At 47.4% G+C, this 17,052-nt stretch overlaps 1 protein-coding gene across 1 annotated transcript in view; it reads right to left on the bottom strand.

Moving 5' to 3' along the window:
- Nucleotides 1-17,052, bottom strand: part of HEATR3 (HEAT repeat containing 3) — a 45,484-nt gene that overhangs the window by 22,491 nt on the left and 5,941 nt on the right. Inside the window, exons 2-4 of the mRNA XM_075940245.2 lie at nt 15,016-15,188; nt 13,636-13,723; nt 3,300-3,412 (exon numbers count right to left, since the gene is read on the bottom strand). Coding sequence (XP_075796360.2) covers nt 3,300-3,412; nt 13,636-13,723; nt 15,016-15,188 — 374 coding nt within the window. The remainder of the gene's footprint in view (nt 1-3,299; nt 3,413-13,635; nt 13,724-15,015; nt 15,189-17,052) is intronic.

Here is a 17,052-nt window from a genome sequence, read left to right on the forward strand (position 1 = left end):
TTCCTAGAGCAGCTTACATGATACAGCTTAAATGAACAATAACAAAAGAATTCTCGGTTGAATTTCAGTTTGAACTCTCAGCCCAAGTCTTTGTCACATTCTGTCATACCAATGTTTGGACCAAAGTTTCTATTTTCCTTTATGCAAACTTTAATTTTCTTCATATCAGGTACACAAATGGATGTAAATTAGTAACAGAATTATTCATATGCTTAAGCAGTCACCATTCCTGCATCAGAGCTAGGGATGTAAAATCCCATTTAATTGGTTAACCAGTTAAACAGGAGAACAGGGGGGCCCGTTCCAGCACCACTAAGCTGGAGTGGCCTCCTTGGCTGTGCTAGAGCCCTGCTTTCCCTACAGACTAAGACTGCTCTGGCCAGCTGGTCAGAGCAGCCCTTGCTGCAGTGGACCCCTTGCGGTTGGAGCAGCTCCCTGCCCATGGTGGGCAGGGAGCTTCTCCAGCCCCTAACTGGTTAACCATACACATCCCTAATCAGAGCACTAACAGGTAACCCCAGCACTCATACCACATAGTCAGACTGGGGAGTGGAAACATCTTCAGAGAGAGGAGGAAGAGAACAAATCTTCACTCTTTCCCCCAACATGGCCACACAGTTGCTTCATAGAATAGGTAACTAGAAAAATCACTCCCCTTATGTATAGCATAACTTAAGGTGACCACCCATCCCCACCATTTAATTAGTTAACTGGTTAAATGTTAAATTTAATTTAGACAGGGATGGGCAGGGGGCTGCTCCCAGTTGAAGGTGATGATTACCGGGTAACCAGTTAACCACTCAGATTCCTAATCATCACACTAGTGGTGGCAGGATTTGACCCAACAGAGATGACTGCCTTAAACAAGGGTATTTTCTCTTTAGAACATCAGATAGCAGGAGGGCAAGGGAGCTATTTTTAGCAAGGGTGGCATGATAAATCATTTTAATCTTCCCCTGAGAATTGCGGTAGCCAGGAAAAGCGCACGTTACCAGGTTGTGTATTGCCTCAGTTGCTTTTGATTTTCACAGTTTGCTGAATACAGTTCCCAGTCAGTGTTCCCTTTCTTTATGCTACACATGTGCACAGGTCACTTTGAGGCTCCTATCTCAGCACTCTCTTTACTATCATTTTACACGTATGCAGCATTAACTCCATTAGACACGCCAAAGGTTACTAACCTCTGTGTTCTATAGGTCTTAATTCTTTTCCCATTTCAATACTTCATAGGGCTATCTAGACATTCTGCATTCTCCTCAATGTCCTCTCTCTCTCTCTAGATCTAGCACTTTACACTTTCTCATAGTGATCTTCAGGTGCTGCAAGAATGGGCAAAGCATATGCAGATTAGGAAGCTCCACTCTGCCCCTTCAGTGGTGAATGCAGAGTCCAACAGTATAAGGGCCACTCTAGGTTTCCATTCAGTGGCTTTGCTATGAATGCTAAGGGACTCTCCTTTATATCATCTGTGGATTTCCATGATTTCGCGTATTCAAGAACTTGAGACCTTAACTCAATAGAATCAATTATGAAACTGCTATTGGCTTCACTGAGCCCGCGATCAGGCCCACAGAAAATAAATTAATTGTACAGGTTGAACCTCTCTCAACCAGGACTCCCAGGCCTGGCAATATCCTGCTCGACCATGGATGCTGCTGAACAAGAGAGACCCAGTGGAGAGCCAAAGGGAGAAGCCCTGTGGAGGCTGCAAACCCAGCCAGGCTGGCTGCAGGGAGGCCAGTGCCTGAAAGCCTTGCTGCAGGAGTCCAGCTGAGCCAGTTGCAAGGCAGCCGGAACACCAGTGGGGTTCAGTCAAGCAGCGGCCTGCTATGGTGGGACCAGGAGCCCCAGCTGCAGGGCTGCCCTAGCAGCGGGGCCAGAGCAGCCTCAGCAGAACCGGCAGGGCTGAGAACCCAGGAGTGTGGTCTGCGATGGCGGAGAGGGGGTCAGGAGTCCCAGGGGTGGACCTGGAGCTTCTGTGGTGGGGCAGTGGTATGCTGCAGCAAAGCTGAGATCTACAGCAGTGGCACCATGGGGTGCTACAGCAGGGCAAGTCACACATGCCAGAAGATGAGCCAGGCTGGTGGCAGGGGCGCAGAAATAACCTTCCCTGGTCTGGCAAAATCCCTCCTTTTGGACCACTCAGGTCTCAAGGGTGCCGAACCAGGAAGGTCAAACTTCTAGTGAAATATTAGGCTCGAGCATCAAGGACTCTAGACTGGGACAATACTAGGATCTCCTGACTGGCATATAATATTCCCTTCCTGCTCCATTACAAGATGGTCCTATAGAAATTTGGGGAGCGGTAATCTTCAATCTCCCATGAACTGCAAAAAGTTTTCAGCTGAAGAGACAGTATGGTATAGTAGTTGCACAAAAGCCAAAATCGGGAGTAATTCAAATTCCAGCACAGTTCTGCCTGCTTGATTAATAATAATAGTAAAAAAATAAATTTGTGGATCTGCAAGATCTTGAACTTAAAAAATATTTTCATTAGGGATGTTAAATTGTGTTTAATTAGTTAATCTTGTAGTTGATGGAATTTCCATCGACAACTCAATTAATCAATAAGGGGAGGCGTGCGCACTACCCCCGGTGCGGCTCTTCAGTTTAAATGTAGTAGGATCCAGGTTTATAGGCTGCCCGGCATCTACATCATTTAAACTGCAGAGCCGCACCGGGGTTAGCTCCCCAGGGTAGTGTGAGCTAGAACTGAACAGTCCCGGCTCTCTCTGAATCCAGGACTGCTGTATCTCTGCTCTGTAAACATAGTAAGAGCCATATGGCTCTTACTACATTTACAAGGCAGACACACAGCAGGGGACCCGTAGCGAGCCAGGACTGCTTCAGTCTTGGCTCGCAATGGTTCCCCTGCTGCGCCTTTGTCTTCCCTGACCCCTCTCCCCCATGGAGATGGTGCTGGGGGAGAATCAGCTTTAAAGACGGCTCCCCACAGCGCCAGCTCCTGCTCCCCACCCTTTGCTGCCTCTGATATAGAGGCAGCAATGGGGGAGAAGCACATAGTCAAGTAGGTGACTTGACTACCCAATAAGTCTAGGCTTATCAGTTAGTCAACTACTCACTTACATCCCTAATTTTTATGTTATTGCCCTTTACAAGATAAAAGGCATTTGAAGTCTGAAAAAGGACAGCCATGTTAATATACAAACTACTTTCAGGAATGACATGATTGGGTATTATTGCTTTTACCCTAATCAGTGCTTAACAGGTCAAACTATATTTCAAAAGAACTAGATATCTAAGAAAAGCATCTGTGTTAACGTTAACATGGAGCTTACCATACATTCCATAGCACATGAACAGCCTCATTGGCTATGTCTTCAACACAATTTTTCTTCGTATCTTTGACTTTCATGGGGGAGTCCTCACTGGCCACTAGTCCAGCACCACACTGTAAATAAATAGGCAAAAAGGAATTGGAAAAGAACTAGACAAGAGAAAAGAAACTGAAAGCACCAATCTCAGAACAGCTACTTAGTGACAGAAATTACGGCTCATCTGCAACTCTCCATGGCAAACAGAATCTTATAAAAATTCAACTCTTCCTCGCTACAGAAATCAAGTCACACACCTTTACAGAATCACCTTGTACTATGTCTTATCACACATACCGTAGTTTTCTAATGCATTTGCTTATAGACAAAAACTTGTTAAACATTTCTCGGGCTTTCACAAGAAAACAATGCCAGACACTTCTCCAAAAAACTGGAATTTCCATTAATGCTAATCATTAGGCAGATGATATTCTGTAAAAGCGCTTATCTTGCAAATAATGTGGAAAACTGTGAAATATCTGAATTAGGGATATGTTAGGATACATGGCTAAACAGTCAACCAATGAACCTGAGCTTAATTGTTAAACTTCATGATTATATGCAAGCTCATCCTCCCTGCCCCTTGAGCTGCTGCCTCTGTATCAGAGGCAGCAGCACAGGGTGAGAGGGGAGGGAACACCAGCAGGAACCAGTTTTTAAACATGGTGAGGCTTAAAAACTGCCTCCCTGCACACACCAGCTCCCACAGAGCCACCTCCCCTCCTTGCATGTAAACATGTAACCGCTGAAAATTTCAGTAGTTACACGTTTACAGAAAAAACTGATTTTTAACATCCCTAGTTTGAATTCATATTTAGACCAAAAAGGATTTAAAAAAAAGAGACAGGAAAAGGTAAAACAATACCCAAGGCTCAGAACCTGGGATTCAAGATACACTTTTGTTAAATTATTACCCTACACTGAGAGAAGTTGTTAGTCAAGCTGACACAGAGGCTTAGTCTATAATACATCCTCCCATCAATCTAACTTAAGCAACTACAGCTACCAAACAGCGTAGCTGAAGATGACATTCTTCCAGCAGTGTCTTCTTTGCAGTAAGGTCAGTGGGGGCTAGGGATATAATAGTATAGACAATTGACCGATTAGGAAAATCTTATAGACTACTCGCATTTCCCCCTCCCCAGTACATTTTTTATCAGGCTGACCAGCAGTCTGGCTCAGTCCCGGCTTGTGCCAGGTTCGGGACCTACCCCTGCTGCGGTTCTTCATTTAAAGCGTATTAGGAGCCAGGTGCACAGGCAGCATGGCTCAGTTTTGACTTGTGCTGGAGCTCCAGGAGCTCAGACCGCACCCTCACCAGGAAGGAGCTGCTGCCAATCCACACTGCTGCCTCTGTATCAAAGGCAGCAGCACAGGGTGGCAGGCAGCCAGTCCACAAGGAGAGCTGGTTTTTAAATTGGCTCTCCTCATGGACCAGCCCCTTCCTGGCATCTCATGCTGCTGCCTCTGATAGAGAGGCAGCAACATAGGGTGACAGGGGGCTCTGCTTGGAGCGAGCCTGGAGGTCAGTGGCTGCTGGCCCCACCTACAGGGACTTTAGAATAGTCGACTAACCAATAGGAAGACATGAGGTTAATCAACTATTCAATTAACCGATATTTAACATCCCTAGTGGGGGCTGCTCTCCCGTCGACTCTAGTTACTCTTTCTAGTCCTGGTGGAGTACCAGAGTCCACAGGAGAGCACTCAGAGGTTGATTTACTGCATCTAAGGAGATATAGCAAATCGACCTCTGGTAGATCAATTGCTGCAGCAGTGATCTACCATGTAGTCAAGACAAGCCCAGAGACTTAACTGCAAGCTAGAGATCTGTAGCATCCAAGCTGGTACTTGGTGCCCAGAGAGAACAGAAGGGGCACCAGAGCTAAGTCAGGTCTATCCAGGGCCTCAAGGACAATGCCAAGTGTAGGCAAGGCAATGTATGCGTAGACCTCTGATAATCTGAACCCACTTCTCTAAGTGCTGAGTCTCTTTAGAAAAAGAGATACTCTTTGTTTTCAAGACCCTGCTCTTGTATCACTGCAAACTACTCCTACCCACAAGCTCACAGAGGAAAACTCTTGCCTGTTGCTGAGCAAACTGGGCTAGCTAAGTAAAACAGTTGACAGCTCACAGATGTAAATCAGAGATCCACTGGGAGAGCAAAGGCTCATGGGATCCCATCCTACAAGGGGAAGTGCGCACCTCCCACAGTGAACTGGAACAGGGTCTCAGACACAGCAGCCTCCCTAGGGATTATCCACGTTTTATAAATTGGAATAGAGATTAAGTGATTTGCCCAAGACAACACTGTAAAATTAGCAGATAGATGGAACCAAGAGCTGTACTCCCAGTCATGGGCCTTATCCACTGGGCCACCAAATGGAAACTATGTAGTACAATTGCAGGTATTACTTATCTTACTCTGACTGCTACAATAACTATGTTGCCAACTGAAAATTCAATCATTAATTTGGATTACAGCACTGACTATGAACCTCAGTACACATGGCATACAATGTAAAATTCTAAAGACCCTGCAAACAGATGTGCTAGTATGATTCGCCCTCCCCATACCTGTGTGAAGGCCCATTTTAACAGACCTCTGTGTGGGCACACAGTTCTGTGCCAGCAGACACTGCTTAGGCTCTCGCTCTAGATTTGCATATAATTTTGGTGAATTATCATCGAAATAAACAGTTGCATTCATGTAATAATTTATGTGAAAAGGGTTTAACAGCTCTTCCTTAGGGAGATATGACATTTTGGGAATCATCCCAATCAGTCATGGCTCATTACTACCTGCCCTCTAACCTTGGGGTGCCTTAATGTTCTGCTGCTATGGCTCAGATTTCAAATATACATTCCCAAGGTGATTTTATCCATTAAATGCAAGTTAATTGGCTAATTTTCCCCTTTCCTTCATGTAGTCCTCTGATCCCGAAATAAACAAAATAAAATAACAACCTGTAAGCTTGTATTTCATCCCCTCACTTTTGAATCCGCTGGGACAGGGGTTCTCAAACTTTGTGATACCATGTCCCCCCGGGGGGTCGAGACCCATAGTTTGACAAATGCAACACTAGGGTTTGTCCAGCAAGATTTTGGAGTGCAACTCCTGTACCACCTATGCTACTAAGACATTTTTCAGATCATCCAGATGATTAGGAGTTGTCACCATCAGTCCTATACCTTGGGTGCCTTAACACTGTACTGCCGTGGTCACCAAGCGATCTACCGGTCGATCTCAGGGGCTCTAAGAGTTGATCTTGAGTTTTCTCTGCACTGCGCGTCTGCGCAGTACATTTACATTTGATTTCCTCATTTGAGGAGCAGCTACTCACCGAGCAACACCACAGATGAGTAGCTGCACGGAATGGTGGGAGCTGGGAGGTCAGGAGGGCTTAAACACCCCAGCCAGCTGGCTGTGGCTTTCAGCTTAAAGAGGCTGCCCTGCGCTCCAGCTGATCGGGCGGCTTCTCTACGCCTGCCCACGTGGAGCGTGGGGCACCCTGGCTGAGCACCATGGCCAGCTGGCCGGGCAGCCACTTATCTTCGCTCCAGCCCTGCTGCCCTGTGCTCAGCCCAGGGAGGCTGCACCTAGCTCCAGCTGTGCTGGAGCAAGCTTCCCGGGGCTGAGTGCAGGACAGTCGGGCAGCAGCGAAGAGAAGCCGCTTCTCTTCGCTCCAGCCTCGCTGCCCTGTGCTCAGCCCGGAGGGAGCACGGGTCAGAGGCTTCCCTCCGTGGCTGGTGTAGGGGACTCCCTCTCCCCCGAACCTTGTTCCCTCTCCCTTGCCCCCCCCCGCCCCCTGCAGAAACTGGTCCCCCTTCTGCAGAAACCTGCCCCCCTGGCTCCCCTGCAGAAACCAGTTCCCTCTGGCACCCTGTCCCCTACTGCAGAAACCTGTCCCCCTGCCTTCCCCACTACAGAAACCTGTCCCCCCGCTGCAGAAACCTGTCCTTCTGGCATCCTGCTCCCTCTTCCCTGCCCCCACTAGCACCCTGTTCCCTACCCCAGAACCCACTAGCCCCCTCCCCAGTATTGTGTCCCCTGCTCTCGAATGACTTTTCTATGGGTCAGTGACCCCTGACTCAAGGCAGGGGTCCCCTGCCATTCTCATAAATAAAGACAATGCAGAAACTTTTTGTATTTAACATAGTATTCTATTTAAAAATGAAACCTGGTCAACAAACCCCTAATTGGGGCCAAGCCCCCATCTGGCCACAACCACTCCTGCATTCTCCCTTCCCCAGACCCTAGATCTGAGCCTATCATACACTGGAACCCCCTGCCCTGAGCCCCTCACATACCCCAACCCAAATTCCTGCACCCTCACATCCACAAGCCTGTGGCTTGCTTAGTACCCCAACACTGCCCGGCTTGGAGCCACCTCCCCGAGCCAGTGTCCCCTTCTCCACCTCCTCCTGCATCCAGATTTCCTCCCAGAATTTGCACCTCTCACCCCTTCCCACACCCAAATCCCTCATTCCCACCCCAGAGACTACACATCCTGTCTCAATCCAGCAAGGGTCCGGATAGACTGCACGAGTTTTTCAGGATTCTGGAGATATCCCAGAAAAACTCTTCTGCATCCAATGTTGCATTTGTTCTTTCGCTTTTTTTTAGTGGAAGAGCAAACATGATCTTTCGGTCACCCCTATATTCCTCTTTCCACGGGAAATAAGGGGGTTTCCAAAAGATGGGGTTTTTTTCCTGACATTTGGTCCAGTCTAGACAGGCCAAATGTTAGAAAAACCTCTTCCTACAGAAGAATTTTTTTTTAAAAGCTGCAGTATAAGGATTGGGGATAGCAAGTGATGGAGAGGAGGAGAATAGAGAGGGCGGGGCTTCAAGGAAGGGGCTGGGTGGTAGAGCTTGGCTTGGTCTGTCATTTAAAAAGTGATCTTGGGAGTAAAAAGGTAGGAGACCACTGCTGTACTGCGATGGCTCAGAACCCTGACATCAGGTTGGCACACAAGCACAGGGTCTTACCCTGGCTTACACTTGCTTAGTCATTCCATTGGCGGTAACTCCAACAGCCCTTATCCTGAATCTCCCAAAGTCCATCCTCATAAGAGCAGCCACACTGGATCAGACTAAAGGTCCACAGTAGGGATGTGAATAGGTAACCCATCATCTTTACCAGGTGATGCTTGCCAGTTAAAGGTTAACTAGTACCCAGGAGCAGATGCCCACCCTGTGCATGGGTGGGGGTTGGAGGGCAGAGAAGCTAGCTTCTGCTGCCAGCTTAATTGGCTAACTGGTTAAACTTTAGGTTTAACTGGTTAACTAATTAACCAGGATTTTAGATCCCTAGTCCAGGGGTGGCCAACCCACGGCTCGTGAAAAAAAAACTGCAGCTCCTGATGGAACCGGGACGGAACCTGGAACTGCTCAGGTCAGCTGCTCGCACGGCCAGGCCGCTGTGAGCCCCATGCATGCTCAGAGCCCGCGCCGTTCTGCTGAGGGCCCCCAGCGCACTACGTCGTATCCTGCACGTGCAGGCCGGGTTGCACACAGCGTCCCAGCCTGCACATGCTAGCAGCCGGCTGCTGAGCGCAGGCAGCGGCAGTGGCTCCGGGTGTGGCAGCTCCAGGACCTGGACATAAAGTTAGTGGGGGAGGGAGATTGGGTTAGAGCAGGGAGGGGAAGTGTCTGGCTCTGGGGAAGAAGAGGGAGGTTGGGGGGGTGCGCACAACCCAATCCCCCTCCCCTTCCCCAGCGCCTGGAGGGAGATGCGTGGCTGTAGCAGCAGCGGCGGTTCCGGAACCCGAGAATTAGGTTAGAGCGGCGGGGTGGAGGGAGATTGGTATACAGGGGTGCCGGTGCCTGGCTCTGGGGGAGGGGAGGGGAATTGAGTTAGAGGGGGGGTGTGCTTGGCTCTGGGGAAGGGGAGGAGGATTGGGTTAGGGTGTGTGTGCCTGACTCTGGAGAGGAGAATTGGGTTGGGGGTGGGGGGAGGGTGCATGTGTGTGCGTCTGGCTCTGGGGAAGGGGAGGAGGTTTGGGTTAGAGCGGGGGGGGGGGGGAATTTGGGAGAGGGGAGGGGAAGAGCAGCCAGCGCGCTTCCTGTGACCCGGGATCCCCAGTACTGGCCCCAGCTGTCTCTGTCCCCTCCTCTTGGCCAGATCCTTCCCCCACCGCACAAGTACCCTACCCCAGCACCCACCAGCACCCTGCCCCAGCACCATGTCCCCTGCCCTCACTAGCACAGCTGAGGCCATATTAGTGAGGTTTGGGGGGGGGGGGGTTGGAGCAGTTGTTTTTTTGCATCTCACTTGTGTGGCCCCGACTGACTTTTCTGTGGGTCAGTGACCCCTGCCTCAGAACAGGTTCCCGGCCCCTCTCACAAAGACAGTGCTGAAACATTTTGTTTGACATATTTTATTTAAAAATGAATCATGGCCAAAAAGCCCCCAATTGGGGCCAAGCCCCAATCTGGCTGCAGCATCATAACACTCCCCCCCCCCCCCTCCGATCCCAAACCTGAGCCTATCATACACTGGAATCCCGTGTCCTGAGCCTCTCATCCCCAAACTCCTGCCTCTTACAGCACCAGTCTTCTGCCACAACACTCCTGCACCATCCATACACTGCAAATCTGTGTCCTGAGCCCATCATACTCCCAGCCTCCCTGCCCTGAGCCCCTAATGCACCCCAGCCCAAATTCCTGCACCCTCACAGCCACAACCCTGCGGTTTGCTCAGCACCCCAGCCCTCCATCTGACCCCAACACTCTCCAGCCTGGGAGCCCCCTCCCTAAGCCAGCATCCTCTTCTCTACTGGTGTGGAGAGGGCTGATAAAGAAAAGTTATTTAGTAGTTCACATAATAGAAGAACTAGAGGACACCAAATGAAATTAAAGGGTAGCAGGTTTAAAACTAATAAAAGAAAGCTCTTCTTCACACAGCGTGTTGTCAACCTGTGGAACTCCTTACCAGAGGAGGCTGTGAAGGCTAGAACTATAATAGAGTTTAAAGAGAAGCTAGATAATTTCATGGAGGTTAGGTCCATAAAAGGCTATTAGCCAGGGGATAAAATGGTGTCCTTGGCCTCTGTTTGTCAGAGGCTGGAGAGGGATGGCAGGAGACAAATCGCTTGATCATTGTCTTCGGTCCACCCTCTCCGGGGCACCTGGTGCTGGCCACTGTCAGCAGACAGGATACTGGGCTAGATGGACCTTTGGTCTGACCCAGTACGGCCGTTCTTATGTTCCTCCTCCACACAAATTCCCTCCCAGAGCTTGTACCTCTCACTCTTTTCCAGTGCTTTTTTTGTGAGCCACAATAGCAGTGGAGACAGCGTGAAAAGCCAGGGCAAAGTTGTTGAGTGCAAAAAAAAAAGAGGGGGGGCGGGAGGGACAGGGCAGGGCCATGAAGACCCGGGGAAAAGTTGTTGACCGGGGGAAGGGGGGGGGACGACACTTTTCCCCGGGTCTTCGCAGCCCTGACTTTTTTTCCTTTCTTTCTTTTTTCTTTTTTTTGGACACTCAACAACTTTGCCCTGGCTCTTCACGTTGTCTCCTCTGTTATTGTGGCTCTTCGTCTGGAATGGGTTGTCCACCCCTGCCCTAGTCCATTGCCCAGTATCCTGTCTTCCAACACTTGCCAATGTCAAGTGCCCCAGAGGGAATGAACAGAACTATTTAAGTATTTAAAGTATTAACTCCTCCTCAAGCTCTTAAATATCAGGCATCTGGACCACTCCCATGAAGGCATAAAACAGGGCCCCTAGTTATCAGTTCACATTGACACACACACATGCCATACAGTTTGCACCACAGAGCTCTGCTTGGGGATAAACAACTACAAAAGATGTGGATTGAATAGAAAAAAGCCCAGAATAGTCAAGAAAGCAAACACATGCAAGTTGCACAGGCGACCAAAGATGTAGCCTTCCCTATGGTCTACACACCACATTCTTCCTTCGGTACTACTATGTCACTTGGGGGGTATGAAATATTCACACCCTTGAACGACAGTTATACTAATCTCATCCTCCTGTAGAGACAGTGCTATGCTGGCAGGAGAGTATCTTCTACCTACACAGCTAAAGTCTCTTGCGGAGGTGGAGTTAAGATGACAGGAGAATGCTCTTCTGTCTGTTTAGAGAAGTGGTCTCCAACCTTTTTAAACACAAGATCGCTTTTTTAATTTAAGGACAATCCAGGATCTACTTGATCTCCTGGAGGCATCTGCTGAGTGTGGGGAAGATGACAGTCGTGGGTTCAGGACTGGGGTAGGGACTCGGGATGCAAGCTCCAGCTGGGCACCGCTTAGCTCCGATGGCTCCTGCACAGTGGAACAGCAGGGCTAAATCAGTCTCATCCCCAACTTGCACCTGTGCAACTCCCAAAAGCAGTCAGCATGTCTATCTGGGGTGGAGGGGCAGGTTGCTCCATGCACTGACCCACACCTATAGGCACTGCCCCCACTGGCCTTCGTTCCATGTTTCTGGACTGTTAGTAGACAATCTCCCAGTTTAGCTGCAGGAGCCTCCAGAAGATTGAATCCAATTCGAGAACACTCCCTGTTGGTGTTCCCTCTAGGGTGTTTTTTTTTCCATCCATTTAAAGAATGAATTCTGTTATTGAGGTAATGTGTGGATGTGCACCAGCCACAACAGGTTAGGTGTAACAGCCACCGTGTGGATTTGAACCTAGGACCTCTAGGGCTTAGTGTAGGAGCCTCTACTGTTTGAGCTAAAAGCCAGCTGGCTCTCAGCCCAGGCTGTAGAGGTCTCTTGTTCTTACCTCTTACGGTAAGTGGTCTACATGGCACAACATGAGAGACAGTGAACCACACTAGATGTGTGGGTTACATAGACATTTTAGAACACACTACTCGAAGAATTACATTATGAAATGCACAGATCGGTCAAAAATCTAAAAACACACTTTGAAAGAAGTAAAAACAACAACAATGTATTGGGTCAAGAGGTGAGTGTGAAAGACAGTGTGTGTGAGTGAGACACAATATGTGTGGGTGACAGGGTATGTCTACACTACCCCCCTAGTTCGAACTAGGGGGGTAATGTATGCATACCGAACTTGCTAATGAAGCCCGGGATTTGAATTTCCCGGGCTTCATTAGCATAAAGCCGGCGTCGCCATTTTTAAAAGCCGGCTAGTGCGAACCCCGTGCCGCGCGGCTACACGCGGCACAGGCTAGATAGTTCGGACTAACAAGCCATTCCGAACTTTCTGTACACCTCGTTCCACGAGTGACAGATGTGCATTTCCCCTTTAAATATGCTGAGCACATTCAGACGTAGGAGCAGCTGTCAGCAAGTTCCCCCCATTCTGAGCCCTGTCATGCCCCCCCCATCTGTGGAGATGGAGTACAGGGGTGTTATCTCAATGATTTTTAAGTTCAGAACATTACATCCTTTCACATAAGACTATGACATGTTTGTCTAGTACAGTGTTTCTTAAACTTTTTAAGATGGAGAAACACCAAACAATAATTTTTTTAATGAGGAACACCAAGGACTTTTTGTTGAATGAGAGGGGAGAGGGAGAAGTGTCAGGGGGAAGTTATGGGGTGGGGTGGGGTAAGTCACCTGTCCCTTTAAGGGTGGCCATTTTGTACTCTGTTCTCCACCCACGTGCCATGGAACACAGTTTAAGAAACACTGATCTAGTATAATAATATCATATACAATTAACTAATTTAACTGCTTATTCTTTAGGATTCAAATCCCGTTTTCCCATTGGAGTTTCAGGATTCTGATTGTCACAAGTGCAATTTATTTTCAGCTAATGTTTTAATTCTGCTTGATTATATCTACTACGAACAGGAAAAAAAAACATTTAGGCTACCTCTGCACTGCAGGGATTTTGTGCAAGAAGTCTTTTGCGGAAGAGTTCTTGAGCAAAAGCATGTCCACACCACATGGACACTGCATGGACGCTCTTGTGCAAGAAAGCTCTAATGGCCATTCTGTGAATGGCCATCAAAGCATCTGTGCTTCTTCATATAGACTCTATCTGTGCAAGAAACCTGTGCAGAGCATCTACAGATGCCTTTTTGCAAAACAGCTGTGGTGCAAAAAGGAGTTATGCCTTATAGAAGGAGGTTTGCCGCAAAAAGCTCTCTGTTTGGGCCGTTTTTGCATAAAAACCCTGCAGTGTAGACGTAGCCTTATAATTCTAACACTTGAGATATATTAATCTTGACAAAATTTCTGCCTAAATATCAAATGACTCCTTCAAAATAATTATATAAACATTTCACTATAGTTTTGAAAAGAGAAAGATCAGGACAATTTAAAAATTGTATAAAAGTTAAAAAAAACATACCTCTTTCAAAAGTGCTACAAGAGGTGTCATGATATCTTTAGTCACCATGTCATCACAAACTTCAAATCCTCCACAAGCACTGAGATTTCTGGAACAAATTAAATGCCTTGAATATTTCAAAGACAATAGATTTAATTTCTACGATAACAGACTTAGAGGTTAAGACAGATTTACTTTTTTTTTTAAGTAATGTTTAATTACAAAGGTTCTGCTGTATTAATCACCTGCTTTTAGTCTATTACATTTCTTAATCTAAAAAGATATTAAAACTCAGTTTTTAAAAACAGAGAAGTGATGTCTCATGTGGATAGCATGGCAAGATTTCATTTGGGAAACTTATTCCCAGGCTTTTCTTTCTGATATCCCGGAAGCTAATCTTTTAAGCATGTGTGCGCAAAACATTTCCAGGAAACTGTTACTAAATACTTTTATAAAAGAAACACAAACATTATGTTTTTGTGCAAATAAAGAAAAACAACTGTAGGCCTGAGTGCCACACAGTCCCATAAAATTGTCAGATAAAAAAGCTATTTTGAATTCTCACTAATGAGCTGCTCCCAAACCATTATCAAAACGAAAGTTTCCTCATTAAATATTTTCAAGCATTTAAAATGTTTTCCCTTAGTATTTCTTTGTTTGACAGAGATGGAAAACAACATGCCACAAGAGGCAGGCCATAGAATAACAACTACTAAAGTAAGCCATGATCTTACAATGAGAACATGGTTGCACTTTACTGAAGTCAATGAGCATCTGCCCATATGAACCTCATGGTGAGATTAGGACTGTAGTCATTCATCCATCAATACTTTTCAGATTATAAAAGCGGCGAGGAGTCCTGTGGCACCTTATAGACTAAATGAAGTGTAGGAGCATAAGCTTTCGTGGGCAAAGACCCACTTCGTCAGATGCACTTCAGTTAGTCTATAAGGTGCCACAGGACTCCTCGCCGCTTTTGCAGATTCAGACTAACACGGCTACCCCTCTGATTTCAGATTATAGTACCATATAATAGGATTACAGTAAAAACTTCAAAGATAAGAACATAAGAATAGCCACACTGGGTCAGACCAAATGGTCCATCTAGCCCAGTGGTCCATCTGCCGACAGTGGCCAATACCAGATGCCCCAGAAAATCCCCAACCCAAAAGGTGCCATGAGATCCAGCCGCTGCCTGGAACATGGACTCAACTGTCAGGTAGGATTCAACCCACATCTCCAGGGGATACTGCAACCTTAACACAGCATCTTAGACTGCTCTGCCAACCTGACACTATTAGACGACTATATTCAAGTTAGTTTCCTTATATCAGAAACTCCTATTCGCTGCTGCAGCAACAGTAACAACTTCTTATAGCATAAGAATTATTAATCACTTACCGGAGAGCTCCAGCAGCTGTCTCACGAACAGCTAAACTTTGATCAAGCAACATGGGACCCAAACACCGGACAACATCTCTCTGCAGAAAGGCTGGGATTGCAAGCTTCTGCTGCAACAGTTTGGAAAGGCTGGCACAGGCAAACTCTCTTACATCCGCACTTGGATGCTGCAGCTAAAGAGATGCAACAAAATCCGAAAGCAAGTTCACTATTATAGCAAAAAAAAAAAAAAAAAACAACTATCCTTTCTCCTGCTCTGCATTGTCTTCCCCCTTCATTATTATGTTTTCTTATTTCTGTAAAGAAGATTTAACAGTTTTTAAAATAAAAACACTTTAAAAAAACAAAGATCCTCATCTAGGTTTTAAATTCTGAAAGTAAAAAATTAAATCTTAAAAGAATAATCAGAAATAGGGAGCAAGCATTTGTTCAATCAGTTCAAGTAATGAGACTACAAAGTCTAATGATGGAAAAACAGCTGCGACTTCTCACACTCATGTAACATGTCTACTTGGGCCTTACGTGTAATCCTCTTCCATGACAGTTAAATGTGAAGGGTTACGATGGGTGAAAGGCTAAAACTAGTTTTGGGGGGGTTTATGTTTGTTCTCTTGATACTGCTGAGTCCTTAATTATCTCCCTCGCTGTTTGCAGGAAAAAGCTCGGCTCAGGTAGACTCAAATTCTCACAGGGAACAGCTATCCCTATAGGGGTGCAGTGTCCAGGACAACTCCCCCCCCCCCATCGCAGGCCCCTCCCCCACTCTATCCCTTCCCTCAAGTCCTACCCCTTCTCCGTCCTACCTCTTCCCACCCTCATTGCACCCCTTCTCCAAATCCCCTCCCTTGAGTGAGGCAGCCCAGGGGATTACCAGAGGGCCTGATGCCAGCAGCAGGGGTTGGGTTCCCCACCCACTCATCACAGCAGAAGGAAGTGGAATGGCCCAGACCCAGGCCACTCCATTCCCCCCCAGCCCAAGTCCCAGGCACATTGCTTGGGGGGAGCAGAGTGGGCAGGATTGCTCTGTTTCTCACAGCCACAATGAAGCGGAGAGACCGAGCGGGGAGATGGCAAAGCACTGCATGCTCAGGCTGCGTCACTTCGCTTCTCACGGCTCCTGCTGCCACTGAGGAGTGCACAGATGGGCCTAACCCCCTGATGCCAGCACCAGGCCCCCACAGTAATCCCCAGGCTGCCCTGAGCTTGTCACATGGTTTAAAGGCCAGTGGGCCAACAACAGCTGTTTCAAAGAGCAGTAATAATAGAGAAGTTAAAAAAAAAAGAGAGGGGATGAGAGGCACAGCTGTGCCACCCTTCAAAGTCACTGCTGCCCCTGCTCACTCCAGTCACATTCCAGTCCGCCAGAGCAGTGCCTCTGCTGACGAAGCAGAAGAACAGAGAAGAGTGGGTTAGTAAGAGGGGGTGGGGGCTTACATATCAAAGATTAAACTACACTATTTTTCTTCAAAGGTAGAGCAAGTTTGGTCATTTACTCTGTGTGATCCTCCCCTGTATGAAAAACAATAGTCCAGGTGAAAAAAAAAGGTCAAACTTCAGACATTCAGTTGCCTCCTCTTTTTCTCCTCAAGAATGGCAGCAAGACTCAAGGGAAGAGCTGGGGCAAAACATGTGGCTGGTGAGATGAAAGCACCTGCAAGTCTAAGAGTTTGTCAGGAAGGCAGGGAGGTATGGTTGGACATGGAGACTTCTATAACGATCATCCAATCTGACCTCCTACACATTGCAAGCTACAGAACCTCACCTGCCCACTCCTGTAATAAACCCATATCCTCTGGTGGAGTTACTGAAGCCCTCAAACAAGACTGTCTCTCATCAGTGCTGGTACCCTACACAGCCCAGCACTAGAACCTGCCACAGAAGTAGCATTACCAACTCTCCCATACTAGAAACCACTGCCACAAATGGTCTCTCTTCAGAGATGACAGCCCTAAACAGGAGCAGGGCAGGGGCTCACCTGACAGCCTCAGGGGAGTAGACAGGAGGCATGGGCATGGTGAGTGTGGTCTGGAGGAGCAG

The sequence above is a fragment of the Pelodiscus sinensis genome, chromosome 12 (genome assembly GCF_052426305.1).
Source record: "Pelodiscus sinensis isolate ZL-2025 chromosome 12, ASM5242630v1, whole genome shotgun sequence".
Lineage (NCBI taxonomy): Eukaryota > Metazoa > Chordata > Testudines > Trionychidae > Pelodiscus > Pelodiscus sinensis.